General features: G+C 28.8%; 7 protein-coding genes and 1 non-coding gene across 9 annotated transcripts; 5 read left to right on the forward strand and 3 right to left on the reverse strand.

Moving 5' to 3' along the window:
- Nucleotides 1-1,017: 1,017 nt before the first annotated feature.
- LOC130678503 (eukaryotic translation initiation factor 3 subunit B-like) lies at nt 1,018-3,773 on the forward strand. The gene is made up of 3 exons (XM_057485750.1): nt 1,018-1,220; nt 1,431-1,626; nt 1,710-3,773. Exons 1-3 carry the CDS (start codon nt 1,085-1,087, stop codon nt 3,484-3,486), a joined length of 2,109 nt encoding a protein of 702 aa, XP_057341733.1. The 5' UTR covers nt 1,018-1,084; the 3' UTR covers nt 3,487-3,773.
- A 42-nt stretch (nt 3,774-3,815) lies between these two features.
- Nucleotides 3,816-7,197, reverse strand: LOC130678504 (CDP-diacylglycerol--glycerol-3-phosphate 3-phosphatidyltransferase, mitochondrial). 2 transcript variants are annotated; one of them, XM_057485753.1, is made up of 7 exons: nt 6,903-7,197; nt 6,566-6,758; nt 6,059-6,181; nt 5,677-5,954; nt 5,099-5,607; nt 4,815-5,024; nt 3,816-4,319 (listed from the first exon to the last, which is right to left on the reverse strand). In XM_057485753.1, the coding sequence occupies exons 1-7, from the start codon at nt 6,932-6,934 to the stop codon at nt 4,117-4,119; spliced, it is 1,548 nt and encodes a 515-aa protein (XP_057341736.1). In that variant the 5' UTR covers nt 6,935-7,197; the 3' UTR covers nt 3,816-4,116. The 2 variants fall into 2 exon arrangements, with proteins under 2 accessions (XP_057341736.1, XP_057341735.1); XM_057485752.1 differs by having other exon boundaries at nt 6,566-6,764; nt 6,903-7,195.
- Nucleotides 7,198-8,441: 1,244 nt separating this feature from the next.
- Nucleotides 8,442-10,453, forward strand: LOC130678515 (transcription factor MafG). Its single transcript, XM_057485770.1, has 2 exons — nt 8,442-9,057; nt 9,891-10,453. The coding sequence occupies exons 1-2, from the start codon at nt 9,031-9,033 to the stop codon at nt 10,254-10,256; spliced, it is 393 nt and encodes a 130-aa protein (XP_057341753.1). The 5' UTR covers nt 8,442-9,030; the 3' UTR covers nt 10,257-10,453.
- Nucleotides 10,436-14,161, reverse strand: LOC130678512 (tRNA (cytosine(38)-C(5))-methyltransferase). The gene is made up of 3 exons (XM_057485767.1): nt 14,021-14,161; nt 12,073-12,413; nt 10,436-11,549 (listed from the first exon to the last, which is right to left on the reverse strand). The coding sequence occupies exons 2-3, from the start codon at nt 12,125-12,127 to the stop codon at nt 10,528-10,530; spliced, it is 1,077 nt and encodes a 358-aa protein (XP_057341750.1). The 5' UTR covers nt 12,128-12,413; nt 14,021-14,161; the 3' UTR covers nt 10,436-10,527.
- LOC130678510 (uncharacterized) lies at nt 14,124-18,005 on the forward strand. Its single transcript, XM_057485762.1, has 6 exons — nt 14,124-14,315; nt 14,392-14,640; nt 15,757-16,286; nt 16,708-17,065; nt 17,255-17,589; nt 17,728-18,005. Exons 1-6 carry the CDS (start codon nt 14,124-14,126, stop codon nt 17,837-17,839), a joined length of 1,776 nt encoding a protein of 591 aa, XP_057341745.1. The 3' UTR covers nt 17,840-18,005.
- Nucleotides 16,372-16,442, forward strand: Trnag-gcc (transfer RNA glycine (anticodon GCC)). The gene has a single exon. It is a non-coding gene; the product is annotated as a tRNA-Gly (tRNA).
- LOC130678513 (uncharacterized) lies at nt 18,002-20,536 on the forward strand. Its single transcript, XM_057485768.1, has 5 exons — nt 18,002-18,116; nt 18,644-18,839; nt 18,909-19,194; nt 20,118-20,247; nt 20,318-20,536. Exons 1-5 carry the CDS (start codon nt 18,042-18,044, stop codon nt 20,534-20,536), a joined length of 906 nt encoding a protein of 301 aa, XP_057341751.1. The 5' UTR covers nt 18,002-18,041.
- On the reverse strand, nt 20,249-22,915 carry LOC130678514 (MIP18 family protein galla-1). The gene is made up of 3 exons (XM_057485769.1): nt 22,750-22,915; nt 21,056-21,319; nt 20,249-20,664 (listed from the first exon to the last, which is right to left on the reverse strand). The coding sequence occupies exons 1-3, from the start codon at nt 22,913-22,915 to the stop codon at nt 20,567-20,569; spliced, it is 528 nt and encodes a 175-aa protein (XP_057341752.1). The 3' UTR covers nt 20,249-20,566.
- Nucleotides 22,916-22,920: the final 5 nt, after the last annotated feature.

The following is a 22,920-nucleotide window of genomic DNA, read 5'->3' on the forward strand; positions in this document are numbered from 1 at the left end:
AAGTTAGCTGACGTCTTATAATTTTTGGACTCTTTTTCAACAAATAAATTTGAAAAAAAAACTTAATCAAAAATATGCACATGTAGAAAATTAAAAAAGCTATAGGTGCAATTTTTGAATTTTTTTTTTGTTTAGAGTTTGTCGTTTTTGTAAAAAATTCAAAAATTATTAGACGTCGGCTAACTTCAGATGAGTGTAAATGAAGCAGACATCAGACAATTTTTAAATTAATAATAAATAGAATAAATAATTAATAAAATTAAATTTTTAAAAAATGCGCATTTCAAAAAATTAATGTGCGTTTTTTATATGAGTGTAAATGTAGCAGACATCAGATCAATTTAAAATTATAAATAAATAGAGTAAATAATTTTTTAAAAAATATTGGAAAAAAATGCACTTGTTAATTTGAAAATTTTTAAACTGCGCATTTTTTTCAAATTTTATTTTATTAATTAATTACTCTATTTATTTATAATTTTAAATTGATCTGATGTCTGCTACATTCACACTCATCTGGAGTTAGCCGACGTCTAATAATTTTTGGATTTGTTTTCAACAAATAAATTTGAAAAAAAAACTAAACCAAAAATATGCACATGTAGAAAATTAAAAAAGCTATAGGTGCAATTTTTGAATTTTTTTTATGGTTTATCGTTTTTGTAAAAAATTCAAAAATTATTAGACGTCAGCTAACATCAGATGAGTGTAAATGCAGCAGACATCAGACAATTTTAAATTATTAATAAATAGAGTAAATATTTAATAAAATAAAATTTGAAAAATTTTGAAATTAATAAGTGCATTTTTTATAAACATTATTTTTTAATTATTTACCCTATTTATTTATAATTTTAAATTTGTCTGATATCTGGTACCATGTACCATTCGCACTCGTAACTTCAGTATCATCACTTGGTAACACAAGAGAACCGGCCACCTGGCGGTTAATTTTCGAACTAAAATTTCTAGATGTTAAAAAATAGCCAAGATCCAAGAGGTTAATAAACGTTTTTTAATCGTATCAGTGGGGTCTGATCTCTCGTTTAGATCGACGGGCAAAGCGGTGCACAGGGGTCGCAAAATGGCGAAGAAGACGTTGGTTGATAAAAATAATCAAAATGATGATCCAGCCCAAAATAATGACGAGCAAATGAATGAAGACGAAGAGCCAAACTTCAGTGATCCTGAGGGATACGTTGATGACATTAGCGATGAAGGTAAAAAACATTTTTTTTTTTAACAAACGAACCAGCGATTGATGCGGTGGCAATTTTACATGCATGGCTCTATTACCGGAAATGTGGAACACGCGACCTAACCTGCTTCAAATCATATATTTATAATGCATGTGTATATTTAAAAAAATGTATTTATATCCCAACCGTGTGGTATTTTTATTAAACATGTTATTTATAATTTTAAAACAGAGCTTCTGCCGGATGTGTTGGCGCAAAAACCATCGGAGACTGACGGTGTCGAGTCGGTGATCGTCGTCGACGGCGCGCCCCAAGTCGAACCTGAACGTCTGGAAAAATTTAACTCACTTATTAACAAGGTCTTTGGAAAGTTTGGTACCATCGTTAATCGGTTCTACCCTAAAAATGACAATGGAATTACCAAAGGGTAAATGATTTTCTATTTATCATTACAAGCCTTGAATGCAATCTTAGATGTTTATTCTATAGAATATCTATTTGTTTTGGTAGGTACTTTTTTTTAGAGTACAATAGTCCATTGAATGCAGCAGCTGCGGTAAAAGCTACAAATAACTACAAGATTGACAAGCACCACACTTTCAAAGTCAATCTTTTCACCGATTTCAAGAAATACGAAGAAATACCGAAAGACTGGGAGCCTCCGAAGCCAAAACCTTACAGTGCAGCCCATGATTTGCACTACTACGCATTGGAACCTGACGCGTATGACCAATTTGGAGTTCTTTGTGGTAACGGTGCTGCAGTGTCAGTTCAAATTTGGCTGAACTCTGCGCCTGATCCAACTCTCATTGAAGAACGTTCGCGATGGACAGAAACTTACTTCAAGTGGTCGCCATTGGGAACTTACCTGTCGACCTTCCACAAACCCGGGGTTGCTCTCTGGGGCGGTCCTAAATTCGAACAGCAAGCGCGATTTGGACAGAGTGGAGTTGAGTGCATTGATTACTCGCCGTGCGAACGATATCTCGTTACTTATACACCGCGAATGGACGGTGGACCTGATCAAAAACGTCTTGTAATTTGGGACATCCTTACTGGGCATGAGAAACGTTCATTCTTTCCCGATGGATCATCCGTCTGGCCGATTTTCCGGTGGTCTCATGACGACAAGTACTTGGCTTGTATGGGTGAAGATATTTTGAGTGTCTATGAGACTCCGTCATTTGGACTTTTGGATAAAAAAAGTATAAGAACTCCGGGAATACGTGACTTCAGTTGGTCACCGACTGATAATGTGCTCGCTTACTGGGTCCCAGAAGACAAAGATGTTCCTGCTCGTGTAACACTTTTGGAAATTCCTAGTCGTAATGAAATAAGAAATAAAAATCTATTTAATGTGGCTGACTGCAAAATATTCTGGCAAAAATCTGGTGACTACTTGTGTGTCAAGGTCGACAGATTTGCCAAAAAAAAGGAAAAAACAGAGCAAAAGTACACGGGAATGTCGTACAACTTTGAAATTTTCCATATGCGTGAAAAACAAATTCCTGTAGATAGTGTTGAGATGAAAGAGCCCATTCACGCGTTTGCTTGGGAACCAGTTGGCAGTAAATTTGCGATAATTCACGGTGAAATTCCAAGCGTCAATGTAAGCTTCTATGAAGTAAGATTCGGACATCAACCAGCGTTGCTAAAAAAACTTGAGAAAAAAGCGTGCAATCATTTGTTCTGGTCACCTGCTGGACAATTTATTGTCTTGGCTGGACTAACCACAATGGCTGGTGCTCTCGAGTTTATTGACACCAATGACTTCACTATTATGAACTCAACTGACCACTACCAAACCTCCGACGTCGAGTGGGATCCTACTGGCAGATACGTCGTCACGGCTGTGTCTAACTGGAAGACAAATGTCGATAATGGCTACTGGATTTGGACATTCCAGGGTCGTATTTTGAAGCGCGTTAATTTGAATGCCTTCAATCAATTGCTTTGGCGACCACGTCCACCAACTTTATTAACTCCTGAACAAATAAAGGAAATAAAGAAAAACCTTAAGAAATATTCAGCGCAATTTGAGAGCAAGGATAGAATGCGTTTGACACGTGCATCCAAGGAACTTATTGAGAAACGCTGTGCCTTGATGAAGGCATTCAATGAATACCGCGAGAAACGTATTGCAGAGTGGAACGCTCAAAAGAAACGTCGTATGGAGTTGAGATACAACATTGATACCGATAATTTAGATTCTGATACCAAGAATGTTGAAGAGGAAGTAGTTGAATTTTTCGTCAAAGAAGAAACTTTCCTAGTTGATGACAAGTAGAAAAAATATTATCATCATCGTGACTTAAAACCTGTGCCCGCGGTTTTGCCCCTACATTTTTTTTAAGCATTATCGTTGGGAAGTAAAAAATATTATTCGATTGCAAAGAAAAAAAATGACGTACTATAAACAAATGTCTTTAAATTGGCCATTTTTTATATTTTTAGAAGACCACTTAGTCGTGGTATTAGACGTACTTTATATTAATTTTAATATTTACAAATTCTATCACTTTACGTATAGAATATCATATTTTAAAATATATATTTTATTTGTTTTGTCTCTAATTTTTTGTTATATTTTCATTTATTTGATCCTTGATCAGTTTTCACTGATTGCGGATAAAGATTTATGTCCTTATTCCCCATGTTCACGACCGGCTTGCAAACCTACGATTAATTACGACCAATTCGAAGTGATTTGATTAGAAAATTTTAGGCTCAAGGAAGAATATTAACCCACAATACAGTACACAATTCCTACGGTCGTAATTTAAAGAATAAAATTAATTAATTAATTAAATTAATCAATAAAATAAAAATTATCAGGTTTGTTGAGTGATAGAATTATATATAATTTTTTTAGGTTTTTAAAAAAAGAGTTTTATTAAAACTCAATATTAAAATTATCCTAGAAAAAATAACGAAATAAAAATACTGCGGCGTAAACCCAAGTTGGGGCAATTCGATCAGGCTGTGATAGTGAACTTCTGTTAACTTGGTGAGAATTTTTATATAATCTATTGTACTCTTCGTGCAAATCATTTTTTAGTTTATCATTTTTTGTAACAACAGCTATTTGGGTTTCTAGATCACGATTTACTGATCGGTATCCTGTTGTAAAAAATAAAAATTATTGTTTTTTATGTTAAATTGATTAATAATACAAATTAAGGCAGTGTTACAACTCTACTCACAACTTTACTCAGCCTCAATACACAGTTTTTTTTTACTCAGGTTTAACTCTACTCAGTTATATCTTTACTCAGCTTCAACTCTACTCACAGTTTTTTTCACTCAGGTTTAACTTTACTCAGCTTCAACTCTACTCACAGTTTTTTTCACTTAGGTTTAACTTTACTCAGCTACAACTCTACTCACGTATTTTAGCTTACCGATAAAATAGCAATTTTTTGTGAGTAGAGTTGAAGCTGAGTAAAGATATAACTGAGTAGAGTTAAACCTGAGTAAAAAAAAAACTGTGAGTAGAGTTGAGGCTGAGTAAAGTGAGTAGAGTTGTAGCTCTTTCTCTTGAGTAGAGATGTTGTGAGTAGAATTGTAACACTGCTCAAATTAACAGATTAAAAATTATGTAATAAAAGTATTTACCGAAATTTGATGAACCAATTAAAGTAAATGATGGTTTTTTTTGATTTGGTAACGTGTACCAAAGACCTTTGGCGTGATATGTCCAACCACTACGAATATATTCCCTTAATTTAATGCGTTCATTCATTTTCATTCGTTCACAATATTTATAAAATGATTTTTCTATCAGCGTATACGCTGCGGGAATTCCTCCTGCTACACCTTTAGCGCCTGTTATCATGAAAAATTCTAGTTATTGATAAAAATAAAAAAAAAATTCTTTTATTGCAATTAAAATAACAAACCATAGAAACCATTGGCTGTCGGATGAGCAGTAAGGAGCTGGACTGAAGCCTGACAATCGCGAACCAGAGCATTCGAATATTCTGTCGTTAAATTAAAATATCCTGTAGCAAACTGCAGACTGGCTCCCGCAGGTGCAGTCTTTAATAATCTTAAAGTAATTTCATTGTCGTGATAAATTCCAAGCTGACCCATTTGAATCAATGGAAATATCCACGTGTCTGCAGTCACTTGATTATTCCCAGCTTCGGTTTGACGTTTGTCCAATTGATTGAAGTAAAATTTACGTATTCGATTTTTAGCAGCTGATACAAATTCTTTAGCAGGACTTTCAAAAGGGTGAGGACTAGACTCGGTATCAAATGACGTTGAATTATCTGGCATTAATTTAAAACTGAAGTTGGATACTTGGTAAATTAATTCATTATAAAAATCACATAATTCTTTGCAATCTTCAATGAGAAAATATCGATCTTGGCGATTCATGAAGTAATCATTACTTAAATTAGCCCTACAAGTAATTAAATTTTTTAATTTGCAACAAAAATTTATGCATTTATGATAACTGTTGTCAACTTACCCACTAATAATTAGAGAATCATCAAAAATATATACTTTCATGTGTTGCAAACCTATTAATTCATTGAAACGATTTGGTATAAATTTCTTAAGTAATCCTCGTAATTTTGGTGTATGGTACAAATGGACTTTAATGTTATCAGCCCATTGTTTGTTAAGTAATGGCTCTAGCATTTTTCTGGAATTGTTCTGACCACGTGAGCCTCGCATATAATCCAAAAGAATGTTTACTTTCAACTGACCATTGCTTGCAATTACTGATTTTTCTATGGCTTCAACCTTAAAATTTAAATATTTGAATAATTTATTAACATTAAATTTTTAATTAGTAACTTAATTAGATAATTTATCGTGTACCATAATAATGGCACATACGAACCTACCAAATCCCCTTCAAGTTTTCCAGTTCCTAAATAAAGTGACGCTAATGTTATTCTTTTCTCAGCTTTCTTACATTTATCTAATAAAGTTGAATAAAAAACTGCGGGCTCATGAATTATTTTGACCTTAAAAATAAAATTAACTAATAATAAAAGTAATTGATAACGTACTTAGCAAAGTAAGAGACCTAGTACCTGGTCAGGGAACTAATACCCGATCACTCATATATTTGTATATCTTTAGTAAATAGAGATATTGAAATTCATAAAGTAATCGAGTACTAGTTCCCTGATCGGGTATTTGAGGCGTGTTCAGAAATACACTCTGGAAGTGAAAAATTACCTATCTAGGTGTGATTAGTACCTTTGTAATGTTAAATCGCACCCCTGGTTCGACCAGAGGATATTTCTGAACGCAGGAGTTTAATATTTTCTCTTCCAGAGTGTGTTTCTGAACACGCCCTTGGTCTTTTACTTTACTAAATATATAAATAAAAATAATAAACGAACTTTAGAAGCATCGATAGGAAATCCAGGTGCTGATTTTTGTAACCAATAAAAAAAATCCATAGGATTTACTTTATTATTTTTATCAGTAGAATCTAAATCATTGCTCATCATCCTGATTGAATTAATATTTAAATTTTTAACTTGCCGCCAATGTGTCATTGTCAGTTTCAGAATAAATTTATAGTCATGAAGCCTGCAACTGAAAATAAAATATAATATTTATGAGTATTAAATGTCATAAAATAATAATTTCATCATCTAGCTTTAACCTTTCGATTTAATATGAATAAAGATTATAACCTAATTAGTATTTATTAATTATTTATAATTAACTAACCGTTTAAATGTGCATCTAATTAAATTATACATGAGTGATAATTTAACATTAACTGCAATTTATAAATTCGAAATTAAATCGCTTCAAAACACACGTGTGCTCACAAGAACTTATCATTCGCATGTTTATTCTTCAATTTCAATTAATGTATATGTTTTTTATTGATCAACACGATCATGTGAGTGACATAAATTGTACATATTTTTTTTAATTATTTTTTTTTATAATTAAATTATTTTTACATGCATTTTATTTTTTAAATCATTTTTATAAATTTATGTCATAATTTTCTCTATTAATTTTTTACAATTTTAATTAAAAATTTAAAACTGTGCAGGGGTAATTATTATTTATGAAAATTTGCCTTAATGATCAACATGTGTTTGAAAATTTATATGTATGCAATTTTCGATGACAGTAAAGTAAGCAGACATTTGAAATTTAAATAAATTTTTTAAAATAGATAAATAATAAGAAAAAATATATTTTTAAAAAAATGCACATGTAGAAAATTCAATAAACTATACATGCAATTTTTCAAAATATTTTTTTTAATATTTATTTTTTTGTTGAAAAAAATCAAAATGTTGTAAATGTCTGCTAACTTTATTGTCATCAATTTTCTGAATTTTTTTTTCAACAAATAAATTTAAAAAAAAAATAAACTAAAAATATGCACATGTAGGAAATTTAAAAAGCTATAGGTGCAATTTTTTGAAAATTTTTTTTTTATCATTTATCGTTTTTAAAAAAATCCAAAAATTATCAAACGTCTGCTAACTTCAGTATCATATTTATAAAACTGATGTTAGCCGACATCTAAAAATCTTTGAATTTTTTTTAAAAAAGATAAATGATAACAAAAAAAAATTTTTTCAATTGCACCTACAGCTTTATTAATTTTCTACATATGCATATTTTTTGTCATTCACACTCATAATTTATTTTGTAATTTTCTATGATCCTGAAGTTAGCAGACAATTAATAATTTTCAAATTTTTTTTTCAACGAATCAATTTAAAAAAAAGAAAAACTAAAAATATGCACATGTAGAAAATTTCAAAAACTATAGGTGCAATTTTTTAAAATATTTTTTTTTTTTAGTTTATCGTCTAAAAAAAAAAATCCAAAAATTAATAGACGTCTGCTAACTTCAGTATCATAATTTTCTCTACTAATTGTTTACAATTTGATTTTTTGAATTTTAATTCAAAATTTAAAAATTGTGTACAAGGCGGGAGTAATTAATTATTTATGGAAATCCGCCTTAATGTGCATGATGATGAGGGTGCCACGACTTGTGCCGAACGGAGGTGACGGAGGTTACGTAGAAACGCACACTTGCACCAAAAGTAATAGTGTGTAGCGACTCGTACGAATAAACGAAGGACCGATAAAAGTTAGGTTCGAATAAACGTAGGAATGAATAACGTGATGTAACGTATAACGAGAGGTTAGTATAAACGGAGGAACGAATAACGTGAAATGTATACAATGTGCGGAACGGTAAACGTGAGGTTTGTACAAAGTGATCGATCACGTTATTCGTTCCTCCGTTTATACTAACCTCTCGTTATACGTTACCCGCGTTTATTCAAACGTATCATTGTCCGTTCCTACGTTTATACAAATGTTTCGTTTTCCGTTCTTACGTTTATACAAACGTTTCATTATCCATTCCTCCGTTTCTACAAACCTCACATTAGCCGTTCCGCTCATTGTACACATCTCACGTTATTCGTTCCTCCGTTTATACTAACCTCTCGTTATACGTTACATCACGTTATTCATTCCTACGTTTATTCGAACCTAACTTTTATCGGTCCTTCGTTTATTCGTACGGGTCGCTACACACTATTACTTTTGGTGCAAGTGTGCGTTTCTACGTAACCTCCGTTCGGCACAAGTCGTGGCACCCGATGATGATCAACATGTGTTTGAAAATATATGTGTATGTATGAGTTGGGTGATAGATAAAATCCAAACCAACACAGACACAAACTTTTGCTGGCTGACGCCGATATACAGTATCCTGTTGTAGAATGATTCAGCAATATTATTATAAAGACGAAAAACGGAAAGAAAAGGCTTTCCTTCTTTGCTGTGGCATCGTAACGTGATCCTTAAAATGGATGGAAGACGCTCCGTTAAAATGGTAATTATTATTAATTTAATCAATTCCTTATTTCTGTTTAAATAAAACAGCTGATGTTGTTTTCGAGTTCTATCGTTGAGTCTGTTTGTAAGTGTAAGTGACATATATTCATACTGTAACCTACTCATGCTTACTATTCTATTCGCATCATATTTAACCCTTCAGCACCCGCGCTATGAGTTTTTCTCTCACACTTGCCTAAAAATATTTTTTTCTAAGTAATTTCAAATGGAATGACCTAGTGAAATTTTTTTTATCGTAATGAAATTTTATGCTTTTTATGATTTTGAAATTTAAAAATTATTTCGAACATAAAAAATATTTTTAAAAGATTTATTTTAAAAAGCAATGAGACTTTTTCTCATCACGCGAGTAAAGTAAGGCATAAAAATTAATACGGTTTGGCTCAGTTCGGGCAGTTCCGAATCTTTTCGGCAATCACCGCCATTTTTTTCAGCCGTTAAGTCTGTCATTACTTACAAAATCAAAAATTAAAAAACAAGTACATTATAGAAAATTTAAAAATAAAAACAAGCGAAATATTCAAATAAATTATAATTACGTCGTAATCGGGAAAGTGCATAATATATTTGTTTTATTTGACTTAAAATTTACGATGCGCCGAAGCGTGAGACTTTTTCTCATCACGCGGGTTTTACGTTGTTCAATGTTTTACGTTGTTCTAACGCGGGTGCTGAAGGGTTAACAAGACACGAACAAAATTATTATTTTTCTTCCGTAAATCACAAGTTTTGAATTTGTCGTCTACCGATTCAAACTGCCCGCCATTAATTTAAAATTTATAATAAATGAATTTTTATTTATTTTCTTAGGATCCAATTTCTCCAAGTCCTTGTTTGGATATCAGTGATGATGAACTCGTGACGATATCAGTACGTGATTTAAATCGTCAACTTAAATTACGTGGATTGTCCCGTGATGAAATCGTACGCATGAAACAACGTAGAAGAACATTAAAAAATCGTGGCTACGCTGCAAGTTGTCGTACTAAAAGACTCGAGCAAAAAGACGAATTAGAGACCGAAAAAACCCAAGAGATTCGTGATATGGAATTGATGCAAGAGAATAATGAGTTAATGCGAACAGAAATTCAGTCTTGGCATGCTAAATATTTAGCATTAAAAAAATTTGCCGCTGAAAGGAAAATTATTATTCCTCATGAATTAGAAACAATATAATTTTACTTATCTTGCAATATAATAATAATGTATAAGTTATTCATCTCATATATTTACGTAATTACTCATCATTTAAAGTAAAACCTAGTCCAGTTAAATCATAAACTTAAAACTATAATTAAACCACATGCTTTAAAGGTAAACGGGCGTAAATTTATGTAATAAATTTAAATATAATAAACGTTTTATTAAAAATATTTATTTGTTATTAAAATAAATATCTTATTTTAAAATATACATAAATATTAACATTTCTTTATACTTTTTTTTTTCAATTAGAATCAGGTACATAATCAAGGAGAATAATCAATAGGCTGACAATATGAACATTTATCGAATTGCCGATCAATTTATATCTTTGTCGTTTATTTATTGTACTTGGGAAGGTAAATTTATGAGGAAAACACATGAGTCGTGATACTTCACCAGGTGTAAAGTAACGCAACCTTAAACTCTTTAAAATATCTGGGTTTTGTGTTAACTCGTTATTTTTTAATTGATAAATTTTTTCCTCGACATCAGAGCTGGGTAACGGAGAGAAAACTGATCCTGTGCCTTCAGCATAACGTCCGTAGGCTGAAGTAAAACAACAGGATCCTTTGGAGTCAGGACTTCTTATATCTAGTACTTTAATATATTTATTTAAAATTGTTTCTGGTAAATTGTACTCATGTGTGTCAATGTCATTTGAATTACTAACTATTTCACTTAATTTAATGCAATTGTTTGTTAAATATTCCGGATGTTTATTTTTAAATATTTTGAATCGGCATGACTTGGATAAAATATTTAAAATTAAATCAGCGTTGACGTCTGTTATCGTTGAGTCTGACAAACAAAATGCTATATTTTTTTTTTTAGCTATTAAAAAATATCTTGATCTACTATTGGGTACTCCAAAGTCACTGGGACTCAGAATACATTCGCGATAATTAAATCCACTGTTTTGTAAACATGATGTTAAAATATCACGTGACAAAGATTTTGAAAATGGTTCAACATTTTCCAATAATATATATTTTAAATTCGTTAATTGGGGTATTAATTCTAGTATATGAAAAAATGATATTGTTCGCGCATCGTTAATATCTTTTTGAAGGCCATTTCTTGTAAAAGGTTGACATGGAGGACTCATAAATATACTATCTATTTTCATATCTTCAATATCTTTAACTGTCAACGATCCGATGTTTCGATTTATCAGTTTTGTTGATGGAAAATTGTGTTTATAAACTTCATTTGCAACTGTACTTATTTCAATAGCTGCAACTATTGTTCCAGGTACTCCACTTTCTGAAATAAAAATAAATAAATAATTACTCAAGATTTTAAATTAAAATATGAAGTATATAATTTTGAAATTTAATTATTCATGAGTATAAATGTTGCTGACAATATGATCCTGAAATTGACAGACGATCAAAAATTTTTTGATTTTTATTTAAACAAATTAATGACAAAAAAAAAAAACTAAAAATATGCACATTTAGAAAATTCAAAAAACTATAGGTGCAATTTTTTCAAATATTTTTTTTTTCATAATTTATCTTGAGAAAACAAAACCGAAAATTATTAGACGTCGGCTAACTTCTGGATCATGCTGACAATTGGCAATTTTTTAAATATTTAAATAAATAAATAAAATGTCAGTGGGATAAATAATTTAAAGTGCGTATTTAAATATTAGGAAAATCAGTGCGCGCTTTTTTTGAATTTCATTATTTTAATTAATTTATTTATTTATTAAAAATTTATAAATTGTCTCATGTCTGGTACACACTCATAATTATTTAATGTAAATAAAGATTTAACTTACTCTCAAAAGCATAATGCATTCCGCCAATACCCGAGTATAATTCTAAAACCCTCATAATTTATTTAATTGCTTTGACATAAACTAATTATGACAACTGAAAATTTTTATTTATTATAAATAATATAAAATATAATTATTGTTAGTTTTCAGAATTGACAGACGATTGATAAATCTGATGCACATCACACACATGGGTTTTGGTGTAACCTCAAAAAGGCGCGACAGAAAAATTTTAAATGGGCGTATTTATATATAAGATGTCGTAAAAATGGACCAATCATAAATTTGTTCTTTGTGTTTTAATGCTGCTTCGTAATTTCGATGCTGAGAGATGCTGCCATCTGAAAAATTCAAAGTGGAATAAAAGTCATGAGTGTGAAGTAACTGACAAGTGGGAATTTTTTAAATTTTATAATATAATAAATAAATAAAATGCAAGTACGCGCATTTTTTCAAATTTTATTATATTAATTTATTTACTTAAAATTTATAAATTGTCTCATATCTGCTGAATGCGTGTAGCAGATATGAGACGAATTTTAAATTACAAATAAACGAATTAAACAATTCAAAATATAAAAATAAAAAAAAAATGCACATACTGATTTTCAAATTCTATAAATGCGCATTTTTTAAATTTTAATCTATTAACATTCAATTCACTTATTCCAAAATTTTTATGATACTGAAATTAGCCGACGTCTAATAATTTTTGAATTTTTTAAAAAACGATAAATCATAAAAAAAAAAATATTTAAAAAAATTGCACCCTTAGTTTTTTAAATTTTCTACACGTGCATATTTTTTTTTATTTAATTGTTAAAAAAAAATCCAAAAAATTTTAGTTCTCTGCTGATTTCACGATCCTGAAGTTAGCAGACAATTAAAAAATTCATGATTTTATTTGGAAGAATTAAATTTGAATAAAAAAAGAAACTGAAAAATACACATGTAGAAAATTAAAAAGACTATAAGTGCAATTTTTTTAAATATTATTTTTTTTATTATTTATCGTTTTTAAAAAAATCCAAAAATTATTAGATGCCGGCTAACTTCAGTATCATAAATTTTTAAAATTCACAATTGTCAGCTACTGTCACACTCATCTATATAATTTCACACTCGTTAAAAGTCGCGTAAAATGAACACCACGTAGTTGCTTTATAATTAATAAATATTCAAAGGAAAATAAAATATTTCTTTTTTAACTGACAATTGATCATATTTAATTCATCCAATGACCGGAAACGTTCGTAAAATTAGAAAAAAAAGCGCGTAAAAAAATTTTAAGGCTGGAGAGATGCTGCCCCCTTTACTAAAACTAATCATTAAAAAAAATGAGTGTGAATGTAGCTGACAAATGGCAATTTTTCAAATTTAAAAATAAATTAATAAAATGTAATTAAAATGAAAATTATAAAATAGGTATTTAAATAATTTAAAAATCAGTTCGCGCACTTTTTTGAATTTTATTATTTCGATTAATTTATTCATTAATTTCAAATTTATAAACTGTCTCATGTCTGCTACATTCACGCTCATAAAAAAAAAATATAAAATAATGTTTCTGTTGGTAAAAAAGTACATCAAAGTTATCATCAAGGACAAATTATAAAAGTACGTGTGTTTTTATTAACTGTATGTCTCAGTGTGTCAAAAAAATTCCTTTGTTTATCGGCTTGTCCATGTTTTTATTATGGTCTCATACGAATTTCCGCGTGAAAATTGACAATTAGTGTACTTACATTTAAAAATATATAAAAATAAATCCAACAGTTATATTCCACAAAATTCTATAAATATCTTTATGAAGCTAATTGCTCGAGGTAAGTCGACAATAATTTACAAAACAGTATTCTGTGTCATGAATGCTATTGGATATTGAGTAGTGAAGATAAAAAACATAAATAAAAACAAATGTTGATACTCAATAGCCAATTGTACTTACAAGTGTCGTATAATATTCTCGGATTTTTATTATGTCAATGTATATCATATATATTTGTATTTAATTTAATCATTATTTAAATTTAAATAAAATGTCCAGTGCAATGGCTAGTCCCGAAGAAAAATCCACTTCTGTTAACGAACGCAGTAACGAGGATAATTCATCTTCTGGTGAATGGACTCTGATAGGTGACAAAGAATCTGCTGACAGTATTAGTATCAGTAATAGTATTGATGGACATGACAATGAAGATGATAATGCTGACGAAAACATCGATGCTGAAGAAGCTCGTGAAGTAATTGAACTTTTTTTAATTTATTTTTAAACCTTTTATTAATTTGATTATTAAAAAACTTTTTAAATTATTTCAGGCCATACAAATTTTAGGAGAATCAATTCAGGTTGATAACAAAGAAAATAAAGATGAAGACAAAGACCAAGACAAAGAAGAGAAAGATGATATGAAAGATGATGAGGATAAAAACAGAAATGATGCTCTTGTTACACGTGATGATGATTCAGATGGTATATCTGTGATAACTGACTGTGAAAAAAACGATGATAATTTATATAGAAGCCTTACTGAAATTATAAAACCTGTTGATAAGATCGTCTTACCGGTAAAATTTAATATTTATAATTTAAAAAATTTTTTTTATGGATTGCTATTATTTTGGTAATCTTGAATGAGTGTGAATGTAGCAGACATCAGACAAATTTAAAACTATAAATACCCAAGTAGCACAGAGTCAACTTTAAGATGTCTTAAAAGGATAAGACAAATTTTCTTTTGTCTCAGAGTCACCTTTTTTGGTATAAATACGACATGCAAATGTTGGTTCCGGAGACTGAGATGAGTTGTGTTGTTTTTGCCTGTCTTATGCTAATTACAAAGTCGTTTAGATGACTTATTTTACCGCTATTTGTAATTTACTTTTTGTCGTCACTTGTGTTAAGTCTTTTAAGTAGATATATTTTCGGTAACAAAAATTTCTGATCGTTTTGTCGACATTGTGCCTTATCGATATGTCAAAAAGTTGCCTAAAAACTGATATCTTATAGATGTCTTAAAGGCAAGTGTCTAACGTAAAGGCTACTTGGGTAAATAGAGTAAAAAATTTAAAAAATGATATTTACAAAAAATGCACTTGTTAATTTCAAAATTTTTTAAATGCGCATTTTTAAAAAATTTTATTTTATTAATTATTTACTCTATTTATTAATAATTTTAAATTTGTCACATGTCTGCTATATTTACACTCATTGATCTTGAAATTAGTAGACAATTTCAAACTTTCGGGTTTTTTTTTGGAACAAAACTGAAAATATGTACAAGTAGAAAATTAAAAAATCTATAAGTGCAATTTTTTAAAATGATTTTTTTTCTACCATTTATTTTTTTGTTTTAAATTAAATTTTGATCTTCCAGTTAGCAGACAATTAACAATTTTCTGATTTTTTTTTTCAACAAAACAATTACAAAAAAAAAAAATAAACTAAAAATACGCGCATGTAGAAAATTAAAAAAACTATACGTGCAATTTTTAAAAATAATTCTTTATAATTTAGCGTTTTTAAAAAAATAATTAAACGTCGGCTAACTTCAGTATCATATTTAATTACATAAATTATTTTTTATTTTATGTAATTAAATTTAAAATTTATATATCTTAGTATTTATTTATTTGAACTTGATAAATATTTTAATAACTATTTAAAATAAATAAAATTTTTAGGCCGGAAGTTTAGTGCATATATTGATAGCATGCACACTGGCAGCGACAGTTGGATTTGGCATCGGATTATTTTTTGGCCCGGGAAATACCGAAATGTCACCTCTTACCCCAACAATTCAAACTAATGATGTTAATTTTAAAGATATAAATACACAAAGTGAAAAATCACTTTATCGTACTGATGAATTAAAACAAGAATCTCATTTACTAAAAGATAATATTGATGTGTCAGTATTGAATAAGCCAAAAATAAATAATGTTAATATTGGTACAATTAAAAATAATGGTGATAATAAGCTTGTAAATATTAAGGCTTTAAAAAATAATGGATCATTAAGAGAAATAATTGACAAAGTTAAATTATCATTTAATACTTTATGTTCGATTATTGAAAATGGTGATACGTCGCATCGAACGAACATAGACTTTGCTTGCGATCGACGATCGCTGCTAGATTTACTTGATTTGAAAGATAATTTACAGAGGATTATGACGGGGATTCAAATTACTGAAGAAAATTCAAATAAACGGTTCGTTGGATAGATTTTAATAGTTTTTTTAAATTGGAGTAAACATTAAGTTGATTTTATTCATCGCTCCGTTTTGGAGTCATCAGCATCGGTGGTCTAGTGGTATGATGCTCGCCTGCCACGCGGGCGACCCGGGTTCAATTCCCGGTCGATGCAATTATTTTTTTTTTTTTTTATTAAAATTTAATTATTAAAATTTTAATTGGAGTATAAATTTAAATTTTAATTTATGGGGAATTTGAAAATAAAAATAATTTTGGTTTGTATCAGCCCTGATTTTAGACAAACGATATAAATTAATTATTCAGTAGGGAGTAGAAGAGTAAATAATTAAATTTTAACAGAATGTCCTAAAATTAATTAAAAAAAAAAATATATTCATTTACTGAAATAAATAAATAATTTTTTTTCACTGTTTCAGATTCATAGAAAATGTGGAATCGAAAATAAAAAATATTTCTTTGACGTTCTTTGATGATTTATCAAAGACTTTGAAGAATTCAATTGTAAAAGTCCACCGTAAATTAGTTAAAGTAAGACGTAAGTTAAATCAACGATTATGTTTAATACAAAACACGATAGGCGACGACCCAAAATTGTTGGAATTGTTAGAGAAACTAAATTTACAAAATAAAAATTGTAATAAACCAATAAAGTCTGATAAAGTTACGGAAAAAATTGCCAACGATGAGCCGAAGAAGAAAAATAAACCTGATAAAAATAATAAATATCCTGTGGGACCGGAAGTTAAGCGCGAATTTGATAAAGAAAAATCTAAGGTAGTAATTTATATAATTATTATATTTAATGAGTGCAATTATAATTTTATGATTTCGCACTGTAAAAAATTGCTGATTGAATCCGGAGTGAATGCGGATTTAAATAAAATTCGTAATCACTCCGAATTAACTTGAAATTTTCTAATATAATGGAGGGTTTTTTTTAAATAATTTTTAAAATTATTATAGATGGATTCAAAAGAATATCGCGCTAAGCAAAATGGGAGAAATGACAAGGGAGAGTACGGCGAAATGAAAAGAAAATTTAAATCTCAAAGAGATTATCATAAAGAGTACTCGATAGTAGATGATAATAAATCAAATGATTTAAATGCTAAAATAATAAGAGATACCGCTAAACTTAAACCCAATGCTCCTCCAGTAGATAAATATAAAGATAAGACTAAAGAATCTCGTATTAAAAATGATGATAATTCTGTTTGTCAAAGTAAATTTTGTAGCAAGCAGCGCAATAACGATAGGAAAAATTCATTTGAGAAAAATGAAAACTGGCAATTCAAAAGGTAACTGAAAAATTTATTTAAATATTCAGGGCATATTCAGAAAAACACTCGCAGAAGTTGCATCTGTCTCTTTCAGAATGAATTTCTGAACATGCGCTTGCTCTATATATTTTATTATTAAATTTAATTTATTGATAGATCTGAAGGACGTGATAATTGGCGGACAGAAAAAAAAACAAACGATAAAAAAGAATATTCATGGGATTTCAAACGCGCTAAAGGACGTGAAAACGCGCGAACAAATGTTTGAATCTTTTATCTGTGTATTTAAATATATATTTAAAAAAAAAATCCTGACTTCTGGTGTCCACAACTTTGAAGAAATAAAATTTTATTTATAAATAAATAAATCTTTGAAAAATTATTCAAATGTATTGAGATAAATAAATTTCAAGTTTTAATTGTGGAAAGTTAAATTTTTTATTACTTATTTTAATAACTTCACTTGTTTAATGTTAAATATGGAAAACTATAATGCAGATAAATTATTTTATATTGTAAATTTAAATGTCAACTCTGTCGTACAGGTACACTTTATTTTTTTTTTTTACTTTATATAAATACTAAATTAATTTAATTTACTAATAGAGTTATTTAATATTAATATGTTGGATTATTTAATGTCATTATTTTCAGACAATACCCCCAACTTTTTAAAAAATATTAAATAACTCAACTGTCATAAGTGTATCAAAATTTTATCAATCAATCAAAAAAAATTAAAACGCCAATTTAAAAAAAGACAATTGCGCTGAGATGTAGAGTTAAAAAAAAATTACTTACAGTTTTATAATTCGAATTTAAAAATTTTGTAGGCTAAAATTTATCCATCAAATTTTGTTTAACTTCTAATTGATAACTGTAATTAATTTTATTTTTAAATCTACATCCCAGCGATAATTACAAGTTTTTTTTTTAATTAATTAAATTTGAATATGAATATGAAAGTAGAAAGTTATTGAATATTTTTCAAAAGTGGGGGGGGGGGGGGTGTCTGAAAATCTTAGATAAAGATTTTGTTAATTAAATGTTTATAAATAAATAATCTAAGCAGAGCGGAATAGAAGAGATTGAAAAACTTGCTGGCAAATTAAATTCAAATGAAAATTATAAATTTCTACGTTATGTCAAATCATTTATCGATTATGGATTATCAAGACTCGGATTGTCCGTTACTGATGATAGAACACGACAATCACATTACTGTAAATTATGGCATCATGTCAATAAATTACAAGACAAGTACAAATGTAAATTATTTTATTTAATACGTTAAAGTATTTTATAAAAAATATTTTATCATATATTCATTTATTTAGCGCTGTCAGATAAATTATTTTACCAACGTAAACTTCATCGAGAAGTCGAATCGAAATTAATGAGCGAGTACTTGAAGAATATTAAGACATTAAAAGAATTCAATGATAAATATATAAATGACGCAGAATTAATATCAAATAAATATGAACGTTTGCAAGTTAATGAATATCAACAATCTTTAGCAAGACAAAATGATTTAAATCAAATTTGTGGATTTACTAAAAATAAAACCGATGCTTTGATGGCGACAAATAAAAAATTAGAGATGGATATTTATTCTAAAAGGTTTTTTTTTATTAATATCTTCATTTTTTTATTACCGTTACCCGTTTCGCTAGGCGTAAATTAAATTTTACTTACCTTAGCCGTTGTCACCCTAGACCTTCATTTTTAATATATTTTTCCTACGACTAAGCGGCCGGAATAGCTATTTTTGCCCATTTTCGACGATTACAGCACTCGTGCTAAGACTCTAGGACTCCCCTTAATTGCTACCATTATTTTTCTAGTGCAGAGGGTCGTATTTCACACACCTAAGCAGTTTTCGCCCTATAACTTCATATTTTGATATTTTTTTCTAAGATTGTGTGGCTGAAATCAGCATTTTGGCCCGTTTTGGCCCATTTTCAAGGCCTATAACTCTCCTGCTAAGACTCCATGGCCCCCCTTAATTGGTATTATCATTATTATAGCGCAGGGGGTCGCCCTGAACGCACCTGAGCAGCTGTCGCCGTATAGCTTCATTTTTACTATCTCATTTCTTACGATTATGTTGCCGGAATCAGCATTTTTACCCATCGACGAACGGGAGTATATTAACGTTTGACGCCCCCTCATATCCCCTTCGGGGGCGATTTTATTAGAACCATTAAGTGGGGAATACCGACATCACATAATAAATGTTCTCGCCGAACTTTAAGTCCATAGGCTTTACAATCTAGAGATATAGTGTTGAGAATGTAAATACAATCTTTCGTGTAAATATTTAAATGTGTGTATGGATTAATTAAAAATACCGATTTAAACCCTTCGCAAAACTTTGGAGTATCATAAAAGGTATACTATGTTCTTTTCTATGACAAAATGCACCTCTCCGCCAAGTTTTATTAAAATCCCTTCAGTCGTTGACGGACAAAAATACAAACTTTCCTATCTATTATATTGTAAGGATTTAAAATCTGAATTTTTCCTTTAAATTTTTCTTTTAGAATAAAAGTAATATCACAATTAACGTCGTTGCTTCATCGCTATGACACTGAAATTGGTGATAAAAAATGTCACTTAGAAAAATTAAAAGCAGAACGTTGTGATTTGGAAGAAAATCTCAAACAAACTGAAGTAATTATTATAAAATATATAATCTATGTATTAAAATATATATATTTACAGTAATTATTTACTATTTTAGGAAATAATTAATAAGCAATCAATTATATATGAAGAATATATGAACGAACGTCATAAAAGTGACATCGATCGATTGGAGTCATTCAGAAAAAATCGCGCTGCCAAAAAAATTCAACTCTGGTGGCGTTTTATTCTCACGGTTAAAAAGAAAAAGACAAAAACTAAGGGGCAAAAGAAAAAGAAGAAGAAGATAAAGAAGAGACGTCGAATTTTACCTTAAAAAATTTTTATATACAGTAAAAAAAATAAATTATTCATCTTCTTTTATACACTTTTCTACTAATTCACGTAAATTTGGATTCTCCATAGCCGCAGCAATTCGTTCCTTATCATTAATTTGTTTGTTTACTGAAAAAATAAGAGAGGAATAGAATTTAATTATAAATTTATGAGTAAATAAATGAATATTCATTTAAGATCAGGGAGATGTGGACTCAAAATAAAAAATAACAATAAAATTATCATTAATATGCGACGTTTTGTTTTTTGTTTATTGACTTTATCAAGTAATTTAAAGTAAAAATAATATTTTCAATATGATATTGATATCAACTATTTTTTGTCGCTGCCTGACAGCAGAAAATGATTTAATCCAACCCAGACATTTAAAAAAAATAGATGAATAGATCTATTGTAATTATACTCCTCCATTATAGGATTGATTTAAATTAATAAATTACATATGAAACGTCTCATATTTATGAGTTTTAAGTAATATATTAAATAAATAAATACGTACTTTCTTCTTCAGTAGAGTGAGCGCCTTCCTTAATATAAATATCTAATTTAAATGACTCAATTAACGACCGTTCTAATTTAATTCTAATACACAATCCAATTAATGTTGCTAGCGAACAATGTGGTACAGTTGGATTAAACTCAACCCGTATAACAAAAGTACCATTTGGAGTCGACGGGCAAATAATGACTCCATCTTCATAGACGACATCCAATTGTTCAAGTGTTTGTGGTTTTTCAGGATCTTTTATTGTTCTCAATAAATCTAAACAAAACAAAATAAAATAAATATTGGAACAATTAAATTAAAATGATACTGAAGTTAGGCGACGTCTAATAATTTTTTGACTTTTTAAAAGATGATAAATTATAAAAAAAAAATAATATTTAAAAAAAATGCACTTATAGTCTTTATAATTTTCTACATGTGCACTTTTTCAGTTCATTTTTTTCTTCAAATTTAATTGTTCAAAATAAAATCCGAAAATATTTAATTGTCTGCTAACTTCAGGATCATAAATTATAACGATGGCAAAAGTAGCCGACAACTTAAAATTTAACTGTTTTTAATTATCAAGTTACTTGTAAATAAATTAATTAATTAAAATAATGAAATTTTTTTTAAATGCGCGCACGGGTCTTGGATTTTTCTAAAGACGTATTTTTTAATTTTTACTCCTTACATTTTATTTTTTTATTCGAAAACTCGAAAAATTTTCAACTGTCAGTTACATTCACTCATAATCAATTGGCATCATAAAAATTTAAAAAAAATCCACGAGGGAATTTTTCAAAATTCTTCACGCATTTTTTGCCTGTCAAAATTTATGTTGTTTATTGAAAATAAAATTTTTTAACGTCTGCTACATTTAGCATCATAAATTATATGAAACTAAAACGATCTTGAAATTAGCAGACATTTAAAAATTTTTGAATTTTTGTTCTTCAACAAATCAATTGCAAAAAAATAAAATAAAAATATGCACATGTAGAAAATTTTAAAAACTACAGGTGCAATTTTTTCAAATACTTTTTTTTTATGGTTTATCGTCTAAAAAAAAATCCAAAAATTATTAGACGTCTGCTAACTTCAGGATCATGAAACTGAAAGTAGCCGACATCAGAAAATTTTTAAATTTTATGAACAAGTAACGCGTAACTAAAATATAATTTTTTAAATATGCACATAAATATTTTTAAAAGTTTTTCATGTGCAATTATCGAAAGTTTTTTATATAAGTATTTTATATGAGTGTGAATGTAGCAGACATCAGACAAATTTAAAATAATAAATAAATAGAGTAAATAATTTAAAAAATCATATTTACAAAAAATGCACTCATTTATTTCAAAATTGTTTAAATGCGCATTTCTTTTTAAATTTTGTTTTATGAATTATTTACTCTATTTATTAATAATTTTAAATTTGTCTGACGTCTGCTACATTCCCTGGTGAAATTTTTTCGAAGTTTTCTCTAAATAGCTCTGAAAAAGTCTTTAGAATTTTGAAAAAGTCTTTAGAACTTTAAAACTGAGTTTTTCAGAGAAAATTCTGAAAAATTTCCACCAGGGTTCACATTCATTTATTTTATTTCTTTATTTAATAATTAAATTTTTTGAATGTCTGCTACTTTCAGTATCATAAAATAATTATAATTTAAAATAAGTAAGTAAGTAAATAAATATAATTATTACCATAAATAGTTTCTTTTAATTCAGTGATATCTTTCTCAGTAACCTCACTTGGGTTTTTTTTGTTAGCAAGATCTTGAGCAGTACCCATATCTCCATCAGGCAATAAACCATCTTTTATTTTAGTGCCAATAGATAATTTGCGTATCCAAGATAACACACTTGTCATTATAA

The sequence above is a fragment of the Microplitis mediator genome, chromosome 2 (assembly GCF_029852145.1).
Source record: "Microplitis mediator isolate UGA2020A chromosome 2, iyMicMedi2.1, whole genome shotgun sequence".
Taxonomy (NCBI): Eukaryota; Metazoa; Arthropoda; class Insecta; order Hymenoptera; family Braconidae; genus Microplitis; species Microplitis mediator.

What these genes read in the sequence shown, in the direction of transcription:
- LOC130678503 (XM_057485750.1), top strand. Translation starts at nt 1,085, where the DNA reads ATGGCGAAGAAGACGTTGGTTGATAAAAATAATCAAAATGATGATCCA. An exon ending in TGATGACATTAGCGATGAAG is followed by an intron (nt 1,221 to 1,430) that starts GTAAAAAACATT and finishes ATTTTAAAACAG; the next exon opens with AGCTTCTGCCGGATGTGTTG. An exon ending in GACAATGGAATTACCAAAGG is followed by an intron (nt 1,627 to 1,709) that starts GTAAATGATTTT and finishes TTGTTTTGGTAG; the next exon opens with GTACTTTTTTTTAGAGTACA.
- LOC130678504 (XM_057485752.1), bottom strand. Translation starts at nt 6,934, where the DNA reads ATGTATAATTTAATTAGATGCACATTTAAACG. An exon ending in GAAAACTTGAAGGGGATTTG is followed by an intron (nt 5,955 to 6,058) that starts GTAGGTTCGTAT and finishes TTAAATTTTAAG; the next exon opens with GTTGAAGCCATAGAAAAATC. An exon ending in GATTCTCTAATTATTAGTGG is followed by an intron (nt 5,608 to 5,676) that starts GTAAGTTGACAA and finishes AATTACTTGTAG; the next exon opens with GGCTAATTTAAGTAATGATT.
- LOC130678515 (XM_057485770.1), top strand. Translation starts at nt 9,031, where the DNA reads ATGGATGGAAGACGCTCCGTTAAAATG. An exon ending in GAAGACGCTCCGTTAAAATG is followed by an intron (nt 9,058 to 9,890) that starts GTAATTATTATT and finishes TTATTTTCTTAG; the next exon opens with GATCCAATTTCTCCAAGTCC.
- LOC130678512 (XM_057485767.1), bottom strand. Translation starts at nt 12,127, where the DNA reads ATGAGGGTTTTAGAATTATACTCGGGTATTGGCGGAATGCATTATGCT. An exon ending in AATGCATTATGCTTTTGAGA is followed by an intron (nt 11,550 to 12,072) that starts GTAAGTTAAATC and finishes TTTTTATTTCAG; the next exon opens with AAAGTGGAGTACCTGGAACA.
- LOC130678510 (XM_057485762.1), top strand. Translation starts at nt 14,124, where the DNA reads ATGGCTAGTCCCGAAGAAAAATCCACTTCTGTTAACGAACGCAGTAAC. An exon ending in TTGATAAGATCGTCTTACCG is followed by an intron (nt 14,641 to 15,756) that starts GTAAAATTTAAT and finishes TAAAATTTTTAG; the next exon opens with GCCGGAAGTTTAGTGCATAT. An exon ending in TTGATAAAGAAAAATCTAAG is followed by an intron (nt 17,066 to 17,254) that starts GTAGTAATTTAT and finishes AAATTATTATAG; the next exon opens with ATGGATTCAAAAGAATATCG.
- LOC130678513 (XM_057485768.1), top strand. Translation starts at nt 18,042, where the DNA reads ATGTTAAATATGGAAAACTATAATGCAGATAAATTATTTTATATTGTA. An exon ending in ATGGATATTTATTCTAAAAG is followed by an intron (nt 19,195 to 20,117) that starts GTTTTTTTTTAT and finishes TTTTTCTTTTAG; the next exon opens with AATAAAAGTAATATCACAAT. An exon ending in AAAATCTCAAACAAACTGAA is followed by an intron (nt 20,248 to 20,317) that starts GTAATTATTATA and finishes TTACTATTTTAG; the next exon opens with GAAATAATTAATAAGCAATC.
- LOC130678514 (XM_057485769.1), bottom strand. Translation starts at nt 22,915, where the DNA reads ATGACAAGTGTGTTATCTTGGATACGCAAATTATCTATTGGCACTAAA. An exon ending in ATTAAAAGAAACTATTTATG is followed by an intron (nt 21,320 to 22,749) that starts GTAATAATTATA and finishes TGTTTTGTTTAG; the next exon opens with ATTTATTGAGAACAATAAAA. An exon ending in TCACTCTACTGAAGAAGAAA is followed by an intron (nt 20,665 to 21,055) that starts GTACGTATTTAT and finishes TTATTTTTTCAG; the next exon opens with TAAACAAACAAATTAATGAT.